Raw genomic sequence first — 13,032 nt, forward strand, 5'->3', positions numbered from 1 at the left:
CATTTTGCAAGGAGATCAAATTGTAATTTTTTTTAATTTCATACACCATCTTATATAATTCAACTAATCTGAAAATTCTGGAGGCTAATCAATAAATGATCAAATTGGTAATCAATTTCACTTTCATCATTTAAAGTTAATTTCATATTTTCCAAGTTATTTATTCTTTGTTTTGCTTCCTCAGTAGGGCTTGCAGGAGCAAAATCACTACTTCCCCATTTCTTGGCAGTTTGTACTGATATCATCAAATCTATTACCTGAAAAATCCATTGGTATCAGTTAAAATCATAAACGCTTATGAAGCAATGAAATTCACAGCAAATAATTCAAAGACGAAATTGATAATAGCTATTAGTCATCTAGAATTAGAATCTTCAAAAATCTACATAATCTTCAAGTAGATTCCAATCCTATATATTATTCTATAAGTGTTTTGAAGGATTTAACATTACTGGGTAATTAATTCATCGAGGAAAAACACATCTTAGCATTAATGGATGGTGGAAGCAATTTTTTGTTTATCCAGAAACAAAATATATTGTATATTATTTGAAATAAATAAATATTTCTTACATCTTTAACTTCTGTTTTCAATTTTGTCATTTCTATATGACCCTGCAGCCAAAATCTTTGAAGGATCTGTAACTTGCTTCTAGCTAGTTGTAATGGATGTCTGCCATGCATATCTTGTGAATCTACATCTGCCCCGGCAGTTATTAGAAGTGTGATTATTGCTAAATTATGAGAACAAGCTGCTAAATGAAGAGGCGTGTTTTGTATACTATCTCGCTTGTTGGGGTCTGCTCCTGAAATAATTAAAAAATACATCAGCTGCTTCTTTAATCACAACCCCATAACTAACCGTGTTTGAGCAAAAGTTCTACTACTTCCCTGTAGCCTCTAGAAACGGCTATGTGTAATGCACTTCTCTTCAATGAATCAGTGGAATTAGCACTAACTCCAGATTCTAATAAGTTTTTAGTTTCTTCAACATTATTATTATTCACACATCTTATTAACTTCAACTCTGCCAAAATAGGTTTCAGGTGTTGCTTCAACTCTCTAGTCTTGAGAATTGGATTAGAATCAATCCTACACCTAAATTTGGCTTTAGTAATTGATCCCAATTTTCTTCTCCTTTCCTTCTCTTCATCACGCACTTCACTATCACTATGTGACATTTTCCAAATAATTTGTGCAATTTATGAATTTGAAAAGTTTCTAACTGATATTATCTTCACAATCAAACACTAAATTACACAAATAATGTATATTTGTAGAACAATATATCTTTATAGTAAGTTATTCACTTAATGTTTACTTTAGAGTAGAAAGTAAACACTTGTTACAATCAATGACAGTGGATAGACGAGTAATAATGATAACAAAGTTGACAGTTTGATATGTTGGAACTAATAAACCTAAAAAATCACATTAGATCTACCACCAGAGGGTAATCCTGCCGAATGGATACTTGACCTTGGGACCCTCGAAAGACGTGCGATTTTGTACGTCAAATGGGCAGCTACGTTGCCAGATGAAGAATTAATGAGGTATTTGAAGTATATCATAGAAAATAGAAATATTTTACGATTTCCCGCCATCGGTCGTAACCTATATATTTTGAATTCGAGTGTAACTGTCGTAACTGATACAATCAGAAATTGCAGTTTATTGTAGTGAAGTAATTTACTTGTGGAAGTGATTAGTGCGTGAAGTAACTAAGTTTCCGAGGAAAATGGGTTCTGCTGTCGAAAATACATTCAATTTGAATGAAATTGTGGACCCTTCTACAATTATGACTGCAGATGAAATTCGTAGGGAGAAAATAGAAAATTGTACTAAAACAAATTTTTTTGGGGTGTGCTAGTGTCATGCAAGCACTTAAGTGGTGTGCCAGGAGAAAATTGATCAAAAACTCATGTGACTGTGAAAGGTGCAACATTCGGATGAGTTGCACCAAAAGATCAAAACTAATAGTGGATGGCTATGTGTGGTCCTGCAAACAGTGAACGAAATTAGTGACTGTGCGAAAGAACTCATTCTTCGAAAAGAGCAAACTAAGCTTTGAGAAGATATTGGTGATGATACACGGATGGGCAGAAGAATTACCGCAAGATTATATTGCGCGACAAGGAGATATAACGGGAGATCACACCATAATTAACTGGTATAACTTCTGTCGGGAAGTGTGCGAAACCTATTTAACGAACAACTTTGTCACAATAGGTGGATTAAATGATTTTGTATGGAGAAATCAGTTCCAGAAGGATCAAATTTTCCCAGAGTTCCTAATCACTGTTGCTGCTCAATATCCAGTATAAGAGTGATGGTGACTTCTTTGAATCGACCTCATATTTAGGACTTTGTTTGGACGAACTACTTCTCGATGGTCCGAGTGCTTCCGCGAGTGTTGTGTTACCCCCCTCCTCCCTTTTAAGACTCAACTTTTTTTTTGTCGTCCCTCAAGATAGGACTTGATTTTTTAAAATAATATTGGACAGTTTTTTTCTGAGGTTCTTAGTTTCTTAGTGTAGGTTTATGAAAAATAGATTTTGCATTCTAGTGAAGTCAGATTTTTACTAAAATAATGTATGATATCACATTTGAGTAGTAGGCTACTCTCTTACGAATTCATCACTAAAATGTTTTTTTTTTTCACAGGTCCCATTGTATATCATCTCCTAGAGAAGACAGGCGGACGTTCATCCTAGATGCCAAGATGTTTATGGAAATGCACTGACAGAACTCTTCAAATAGAATACTTAAAAAATTACATTGTTGTATCAACCCAGCAAACACAAATACGTATCATAGACATAACATATATATTACAACGATCTATGTTACATAACAATGTAACATACATGCGCCTTTCTAGTACCGCTCAACGACCGCTCTATGTCCGCCTTCCGTTACATAACATGTAACAAAATTGCCATGTATCATGTACAGATCATGTAACATACATGATACATCGCTGGTATATTACATCTGTAATATTTATGGTACATCCTTTATGTATCATATACGTAGCTGTTACATTTCATGTAACATACATGATACATCGCTGGTATATTACATCTGTAATATTTATGGTACATCCTTTATGCATCATATACGTAGCTGTTACATTTCTGTATAGATGATGTACCTTACATGATACATTGAAAGATATTGCTGGTACATTACATCTGTAATATCCTTTATGTATCATTTACGTAGCTGATATATTGCTGTTATATAATAATTTACATAGATAATACGTACCTTTCATATAACATTCAGATATCTGTTATGTTACTTTTATATATCATGTTTGTAGCTGATATATATATCTCTAATATATCTCACACAGAACTGAGATATTGTTTTATATTGCATGGAGAATTTTTTACTGCGATTTTATGTAATATAAATATATACAGGCTGGCTCAGTTTTTTGTAGAATAACAGTTGTGAGAGTTTTCAGTTTTTAAGATGAAAACATAATATGAATATGGGTCGTAATTTCATCATAAGGAAGTTATATCGAGGTTGTTCAAGTTACCAAATTTATCAATAAAATCTTTAATTTTGAACAACCTGATGTCAATAACCTCCTTATGTTTTTGTGAATTTATTGACCTATAAAGTGACTATGACGCTTTCATCCTAAAAGTGAATACACCAAGTTACTCTACAAGAACTGGGCCAACCTGTATATGGTTATGTTATATTACATAATATATGTATACTCAGTAAAAAGTTCACCATGCAATATAAAAAAAATTATCCGTTCTATGTGATATAACCAAAAGAAATATATCTGCTACAAACAAGAGACATAAGAAAAATGTAATAGTTATCTGAATGTTTATATTACATATAGGTACTCAGAAGTAAATTCTCTATGCAATTCAAAAACAATACATACCTGTACAATTCTTTCTGGAGGAAAAACTAATCAAACTACAAATAAAAAATCTAAATATGCTGACACCACACAAATTATGTTTTAGTGAATTTGTTGGAATTTTTTTCAATACCTTCCAAACAAAAATATAACAAATGATACACAATACCAATTGAAACTAAAACTGCTGGTATCTAGCCAACATCAATTAATAAGAGATATATCACTTATAAATTACATGAAAAGAGATACTTATGAATGAAGGTGCATTCTAAAAATATATATTTAAACTCCATCTTTCATTTTTTGCTAGAAAAATATTTTTTAGTCAACAATATTATTATTTTGAACCTAGAAAATTCAACAAAAACCAGATTCCTACGTTTGGTATGCACCACATTTGAAATATTACAAATAATTTATGAATAGTAAAACAGGATTCAATAATTTAACAATTGGGTGTTTGTTAAATGAAAGATCATAGAATTATTGAAAATTTTTAATGTAATCAAAGTACCTACATCAACCAAAACTTATTTTTGTCTCTTGATCCTCAATGTCGCCAGCCTTATTCACTCGGCTGATATCTATCTTCTCAAAGTCTGCACATTGGATAAAAGATTGAGATGCAAAACCTAAACATATTAGAATGTTATTAAAAAATGGTATTTACAATTAAAATTCTCAGTAACGAGGTTTCCTGATTGGATAAATAACAAATTTCTTACATAATATAAAGTTATGAAAGTTTTTAATACATGAGTAAACTTCAGGAGGTGATTCCTCACTCTGAAACAGCAAAATTATTTATATCATACTAAAACATTTGATTAAACTTATCAGAATCTATTTCTCAAAAAGCATCCTTATGTGATCTGACATTGGTCATTAATAATGATGGAAGAAAAGTGTATTGTGCATATATGAAATCTAGATGTTTTAATTTCACGAATAGCAGAGAATAACATAGGTATATACATCACAAACATAAATAAAATATAGCAGAAAAATAGTCTAAGTAGTAAAAACTAGCGCACTATTCAGATAGGTACTTCTTATTTAGATGATAAAACAATTGTGGTATTACTTCAGAACTATATACACCCAAATGCAAATTACCATAAAAAGGAAAAATATCAAAATGCATATAATTTGAATGAAGAAGACAGAAACCATGCACACATTCCATTAACGATCCACAAAAACATGCAGCAAATATACCTATGCTATTAACAGGCATGCAAGTACAAGAGCAAAATGAAAGGCACATACAACAGCATTTATATATCTAAATGTAGTTACGTTGTCGAAGTATACTTATATTCACTTACCTCACATATTTTCACTATGAAACTAATCTGGAATTGGTGAAAAATCATCGAATGTTGAATATTATTATTACAGTTTTTCACTTCTTATCTCACATATTTCTACGATGAAAGTAATCCGGAATTGATGAAAAATCAAAGAATATTGAATATTATTATTATTATAGTTCATCACTTCTAACTAACAATCAAAAGTTAGAAAATGCATATCACTTTTCACTGCACTAGTCCTGGCAAAAATCTCTAAACAGTTCAACTTTAATAAAGGTTATGTATTATAAAATTACTTGTATAGATCTGAGTAATATATCATGAATATGCTATATTTACATAGCTTTTACATAATATTAGCAATGTAAAATATATATTGCGAATGTTACATATATGATATGTAACTATATTACACACTAGTAGATATCAGAGTAATATTGTTTTTAGGGATGCTGGAAGATGTATCATATACGTAACTTCAGTAATATAACAATGTTACATATATGATATATGAATAAGTCAAATAATTTCATGGATATATGAAATGTTATGTATCAGATACATTAGTTTTGAGATGTATCAGGTATATACCTCATTTCTTAGGGATGTTATGTAACGGGAAGGCGCATATAACAACATGGTTTGCTGGGAACATACTAATTGTTTTTATATACATAAAGATATGTATATATTTAGATATTGTATACATTTCCTCTGCTAATACTGAGATTTATCTACACATGCTCCATAGTTTGAAGTTAATAAATTTTTGTAATGCTCTATCTCAAAAAATGTAATTATGGATTAAGTATTTAGTGAATTGTATGGAGCGCTTGTTAGTACAAGTGAAGGTTTTCTTTGCTTAGTTCTTTCCTTCGTAAGCTCTGCGAACTAAGTAAGCAAAATATTCAAATAAATACTATGAAATAAATGTTTTTTTTTCATTTTAACAAGTTTAAAAACTCGTAGTTCTAAATTGACCTGTAGTAGTATATAATATCGAAAAACTATTCAATATCATCAACAATTTGTAACTGGTGTATATTATTATTCCTATAAAATTAAAAGAGGATCTCTTGAAGAATTTCCATAAGCTACCAAGAATAATTTTGGCCAAAATAATATTGCCATTATGCCTCCTTTGAGGTTGTAATAAAAGTACACATGACTACTTCTAAATGTCCAAAAGACAGATTGTGTAATTTTCCATACTGCACATTCTAGAATAAATTATCCTCAATGTGTACCTACTGATGATGATGACATTAAAGTTAGGGATAATGTAAAATTTCTAGGTCTTGGACTTGATAAGCACTTGAAATGGAGTGAACATATCGATCACTTAAAAAGTAGATTAAAATGTGCCTGTTATACTCTCTTCATGTTAAGGACTCAAGTTAGTCTAAATATTCTTAAGTTACAGTTGTTGTAGATTATTTAGCGAATTTCCATTCAGTTTTGTCTTTTGTTATTGTATTCTGGGGGAGTTCTTCATGTGAAGAATCTGTTTTTGTAATTCAGAAGAAAGCACTTAGAACTATGCTTAGAATGGGATAGAGGGTTTCATGTAGAGGTATTTTCAAAAAAAACAATATGCTCACTATTCATGGCTTATACAGGGTGGCCATTTGAAAACGAAACAGACGAGATTACAGACGAAATAAAGTTTTTCGATAGAAATGCTCGGACAGGTCGATTTCTGTTTCGAGGGGGACAACTTAAGATGTAGGTTACGGACGCATAGCGCTTCAACCCTTGCTGCTACAACCCCCACCCCCAATTTTTGAATAGGGAAGATGGGGTGAGTGATACCTCAATTTAAAGGTATTTTTATACTGATTTCAGCACAGTAATTGTTTTTTCATTTTATGCATTAGTTCTCGAAATATTCATGCGTTAGTTAGTTCCATGTTTCGTTTTTTATTAGCCACGGACCCGGTTTCTTGAAACTTTGACACTAATTCCAAAACATACTTCCTATTAACATGTTTATCTAAATGATACTTAGTTAAGAATATTTCGAGAACTAATGCATAAAATGAAAAAACAATTACTGTGCTGAAATCAGTATAAAAATACCTTTCAAATGAGGTATCACTCACCCCATCTTCCCTATTCAAAATTTGGGGGTGAGGATTGTAGTAGCAAGGGTTGAAGCGCTATGCGTCCGTAACCTACATCTTAAGTTGTCCCCTCGAAACAGAAATCGACCTGTCCGAGTATTTCTATCGAAAAACTTTATTTCGTCTGTAATCTCGTCTGTTTCGTTTTCAAATGGCCACCATAGTCTTAATATATTTTTGTTGAACATCACCACTATTTTGTATCATACAAAAATTTAGATAATACAAGGAGAATCTTTCCGTTTAATGTACCAGCACATACAACAAGTTTGACAGAAAAAAGTGTTCAGTATATGGCCACAAACTTGTTTAATGCATTACCACCTAAGTTGAGAGATTTTTCTAGCTTAAAGCAGTTCAAGAAGAGGTTGTATGATCTGATATTGAATTGTGAACCGTATAGTATACAGGAATTCAGGAACTTTTGTGAAAACGATTCTACTCGTATATAAGTTTTTGACTTGTTCCATATTTTATGCTATGTGTAATTCTTTGGAATCAATAAATACTACACTCCACTACAACTACAGACAACGCAAAAATCTAATAGCGTATTCGACTGGCTGCACCAGTTCGAATTAATTCGAGTTGATTATGTCATTTAGCACTGAAAAATTTCGAATTAATTCGCACTGGTGCAGCCTGTCGAATACGCTATAATAGTTGTATCCACATTCAGTTCTTTCGTACATCATGATATTTATTGTAAGTAGTAAGTACTGCCTTGCTAAGTTTCAAGAATCGCCACCGTATCGCATCGGTCTTAGTAGGAATCCCCAATTAAACTTTATTTCTATGATACTAAACGCTTTTTACAATCAGGCAACATAGCTGGCATTTTGACATATCAGATTCGAGTGTCCCAAGGTCAAGTACCCATTCGGCAGGATTACTATAGTAAATATTTGAAATTTCACAGAGAATTCCTGACTACTCTGTTATCTGTGATTCCTGATCAGATGGATTGTTTTTGCATTTAGAATACCAGATTTTTGTGTTGGAAGGATAAGCTATACAACACATATTTCAATAAGCGCTCAAAAGAATATTTTGAATTGAAATGATGATTTATTGATATGGTAGCTTCAATATCCTGATATTCCTTGAGTAGTACCTATAATACTTTTACTTAGATAATTAATGAAGATATATTCGAAATGAAAAAAAAATCACAATTTTCCAATTACATAATTAACTTTGAAGCCTTTCCAGGATAAGATTTTTCAAGGAGTCATGTCCTCGTTCATTAGCATCATAATATTTCCAGTTCTCAGCTCTTTTCAGCCAGCTTGACAATTTTGGATAAGTATTCCTATCAATAGGTACAATAATATCAGCTGTTTTAATTGATGGTATCAAACTGAAGTCTGCAATAGTAACTGAATCACATGCAATCCACTCAGATCTCTCAAGGATTTTCTCCAAAAAGTTGTAGTGAGTTTTTATTGTAGCCACTAGATTTTCTGGGATACTCGTTTTATTGTCATGGAATAGAGGATTCTGTAATGATAAATGAGCCAGAATTCAATTGTAAATTTGCTTATTTATATCAATCATTTGATAAGAACTTACTATAGCTTCACTTCTTGTCACACTAGAAATAGTATCAAAATGCATTCGCTGATGAATGACAGCTCGTTTTTTAATATCTGTTGGATAGAATGTATCATACTTTGAGTATTTTTCAACTATATAGGGCATGATAGCATGACTATCCCATAAAACAAAACCATCATCTTCCTGTAATGTTGGAACAGTGTGTTGAGGATTCATCTACAAATACACATCAATTGTGAAGGAATCCTGATCATTTTTACTTTTGATATTAAATCTGCTTTTAAGCTACTCTACCTCTAAAAATTCTGGTGTCATTTGCTCTTTTTTTCCAAGGTCAATATCTTGAATATTCAAATCCAGTCCTATAGCTTTTGCAGTCAGTAATACTGATCTGACAGGAGGACTCAGCTCGCAAGAATAAAGAATTGGAGCCATTACACCAGCCAAATATGAATCTTAAGAAAAATAAAATTAAAATGAGAAAAAAAGTTGAAATTAGATTTTAAAATAATAGCCTAGACTACACATTGTTGAAACAGATATAAAAAGTACAAAACCATGCAGAATTTTTGTTTAGTGAAATATTTATGTCTAATTGTTTTGTTTAAAGTAGCATCCTTCCAACACATAATTTGTCATATCAACAGAAGCTTATATAGAAATTATATAAAAGTCTAAAAATCTTGTACACCCGTAACTTGAATAATGAAATATATCTCAAGTATGAGTTAGTATTTAGCTTAGCACTTATTGAGAATTTCTTTATTCTCATTACCTGATATTTAAGCTCTTCAAATCGGTATTATGTAAATTTATTTTTGATCTTTCAGAAAAATGATTCAAATTGGTTAAAATATTGTGATCGATATACCTAATCATTTAATTATCTTCAATTTGTTATCTTTATTTTTCAATTTGAAGACATGTGTTTCTTTATCAAATATATTTTTTCTTTTTACATATCAAAGAATATCGATTGAAAAAGCTACCACATTACGTTTAGTCGTATTAATTTTTCCTCAAAAGGTTTGGTGAAGGCATTTTACTTTTTTGTTTGGTGGTACCTTAGAACATTAATAATCTATTCTATATTCTAAGGGTGGTATAGTATATCCAAAGTCACTTGGAGGAAGCCTTAATATTTCAATTATACAAGGGTTTTCCAAGTTTCCAGAAATTCCTTTGGAATTTATGAAAATATTGCTATCAATACTCTCAAATAAACCCCGGTATTTAGCAAATCGTCTTGGAAACAAGAATCACAGACTAATCTGTGCAAGAATCACAGATTAGTCTGTGCAAGAATGTCCCGATTAGATTGATCTTATTGGCTGAATATTTCCCCTCGTATTCCCCTTTCCACTTTGAGAGCGTTTTTGTTTACACTCATTGGCTGCATCTATCACTTCTTAATTACTTTCTAATAATTCGCATAGACCAGTGTGGTCCATAGGGGTATCATTGAAATGCATTTTTACGTAGTTTTAGTTCGTTGTGTGACTGATGCTTTTAATGATTTCGACTATGATGTTTGGCACAATTCTACGGCTTATGTAAAAAAAAGATGAATATCAAATCAATTCCTCCATTTACTTTCAAAGTCAGAATTGATATATGACGGGTTCTGAAGAAAATGATTTCGAATCCTAAATATCTTCATTCCACTGAAGGAAGAATTGATTAAAATGAGATTAACCAACAAAATTTCCATTACATTTTTCTGATTATAGCAATGTTATGACTGGTTTGAAAAATCATGTAGAATAGGCATATGATGTTGAGGCTCTTAGTACGTCAAATTAGCAGCTACGTAGCCAGATCGAAAAATTAATCAAGTATTTTATAGAAAATAGAAATATTTCACCATATCTTGGCATCAGTCGGGACAGTTTTAATAATAGGTTACTCATATCTTTGAATATTTATTCTGATTCTGAATACGACAAATTTAGGAGTTATCGAGGAAAAACTTGAACTGAGGAAATACTACCACAGACTAATCTGTAATACTACAATTTCTAACTGAGTGGAGTAGTCTATGACTTCCGGAAAACATAGAAACTAAAATCGAAATTTGGATAACTAAATTGGACATTTCAGGAAATGTCATTAATTATTCGTAATTAAAATTTTTATTGGTTTATGGATTTTCAACCATCTTAAACAATAATTTATTACAATTCAAGAAATTTCGACTTTTTAGTTTTGTTTTCTGGAAGTCATAGACTACTCCATTCAATGCGAAATTGCAGTTTTCCTTAGTTAAAGTTTTTCCTCGATAACTCTTCAAGTATAGGATTTGCTTGAGACCCCTCTCTTTTTATATATACGTAAAATTGACTGAATGAATAAAAAATATAGATTTTTCCAAAAAACTTTTCATAAGATATCTATAGGAATCTCTTCAACTTATGAACCGTTGAGCTCAAGTATTGCCATATTGCTGAAATTATCATCAACCAAGCTATCTGATAATGCAATAATATACTGGGTGTGCCGTTTGAAATAAGAAAGTAGTAATCTGTTTCCTATATAAAAGGAAATTGTTTAAATTTTCAGCACAAAATTATTATTAGTTTTCCATAAACAATAGGCCATCGCGGTGAATCGACCTGTACATTATCATTTAGCCTTCTGCTTCCACTGAGGGACATAAATTTCGCCTCACAATAACGAATAAATAAAATTCAATTCGGCAACGTAGCTGCTAATTTGACGTAGAAAATTGGATGTCATTCAAGTATCTCAAGGTCATACACCCATTCTACCCTAGTTTATCTTATCTTCAGACAGTACATTTCCGAATTCATCTCAAACATTTTCGTGCTCTTATAATTCTATGCAACGATCAGTTCATCATCGTTGATAACGTTCCTTGATAGTATATTACAGGTCGAGAATAAAGAATAATCAAATTATAACACCGTAGAATGACATATACTATCATTTTTGATGTGACAGCAAAAGCTACTCACGTCACAAATTTTCTGAAATAATCAACATCCAGAGTCCCATACATACTCAAAAATATCTATTATTTTCAATTCAAGGGTTTGAAAAGTGTACGCCTATGGTTTATGACTGTTTTGCAATTATCTCTGGCCAAGCGTTTTTATAGACTAGTTCAAGTGACTTTGGATATACTATACCCATTATACTATAATAATCATCTTTTCTACTTTTCAAAGCAATTGTTCAATCTTACCAGCCACACTGATAGTAGAAAATGTTGGAAATATTGAATAATTATGGTTAATTTATAGCATAGACATATTATATCTAATTTATAATAGCACGAGTTATAGTTATAACAAAAATAATTTAAGGTTAAATTTAACACGATCGGCCAGTTGACGTGGAAGTTAACTTTTAGCATTACACATTAGTGTCAATATTTTTATAGACTCTCCCTAGGTCCTAATTGCATAATGCATTGAAAAATGCTTCCCTCTCTCCATGGGTAAAAGTCAGTTCTTTTTGCAGTATTTTTAGACTCTTCTTTCCACAAGGCAAGAAAAGAATTTCACTAAATATTAAACTTGGGCGTACTAAACTATTTGTTTTGTTGAAAAGAACTCCATTGTATATATTAAAAAAAAAATGATGATTCGATAAAGAATTCCCTCAACTCACTTGAATGTGAACTACTTGTCCATAAATGCTCAAGTAACAGTCTATGAAACTCACTAGGTTTAGAATTATTCATTTTAAATGCGTATCGTTATATCCAATTCATTAATCGCAATATAATAAAAAAATAACCCCAGTCCCAAACAAATTTTCATATTTAATTATAGTCGACTAGGAGAAAATAAAGAAGAAACCATTCTGATTCACGATATTTAATTTTACTCAGTCTACAAATATAGAAAATATAAAACTTTACAATATAATAAAAAGCTTGTTGATCACCTTGTGTCCATGTTCTAGATATTTGGTATGTCAGAGACCCAATAATCACATAAATGGTACAGAGAAATCAACAGTGCCACTTATGTGATTATTCAGTCTCCAAGATAATGAAATTGCAGGTTGCTATTAATTTCAGATTCTATACAATCACATAAATGGCACTGATCTTAAACCTACAGTGTCATTTATGTGATTATACAGAATACAAAATTGTAGTTGATCCTAA

The 13,032-nt window shown here is 31.3% G+C and overlaps 2 protein-coding genes across 5 annotated transcripts; both read right to left on the bottom strand.

The window, feature by feature from the left end:
• Positions 1-15: 15 nt before the first annotated feature.
• On the bottom strand, positions 16-1,376 carry LOC123673997 (ankyrin repeat domain-containing protein 54-like). The gene is made up of 3 exons (XM_045608797.1): positions 863-1,376; positions 574-806; positions 16-257 (listed from the first exon to the last, which is right to left on the bottom strand). Exons 1-3 carry the CDS (start codon positions 1,179-1,181, stop codon positions 60-62), a joined length of 750 nt encoding a protein of 249 aa, XP_045464753.1. The 5' UTR covers positions 1,182-1,376; the 3' UTR covers positions 16-59.
• Positions 1,377-8,385: 7,009 nt separating this feature from the next.
• Positions 8,386-12,615, bottom strand: LOC123673145 (glutathione S-transferase 1-like). 4 transcript variants are annotated; one of them, XM_045607591.1, is made up of 4 exons: positions 12,528-12,615; positions 9,189-9,349; positions 8,910-9,110; positions 8,386-8,837 (listed from the first exon to the last, which is right to left on the bottom strand). In XM_045607591.1, exons 1-4 carry the CDS (start codon positions 12,598-12,600, stop codon positions 8,529-8,531), a joined length of 744 nt encoding a protein of 247 aa, XP_045463547.1. In that variant the 5' UTR covers positions 12,601-12,615; the 3' UTR covers positions 8,386-8,528. The 4 variants fall into 4 exon arrangements, with proteins under 4 accessions (XP_045463547.1, XP_045463548.1, XP_045463549.1 ...); XM_045607592.1 differs by lacking the exon at positions 12,528-12,615 and adding an exon at positions 10,759-10,892; XM_045607593.1 differs by lacking the exon at positions 12,528-12,615 and adding an exon at positions 9,670-9,864.
• Positions 12,616-13,032: the final 417 nt, after the last annotated feature.

The sequence above is a fragment of the Harmonia axyridis genome, chromosome 2 (assembly GCF_914767665.1).
Source record: "Harmonia axyridis chromosome 2, icHarAxyr1.1, whole genome shotgun sequence".
Classification (NCBI taxonomy): domain Eukaryota; kingdom Metazoa; phylum Arthropoda; class Insecta; order Coleoptera; family Coccinellidae; genus Harmonia; species Harmonia axyridis.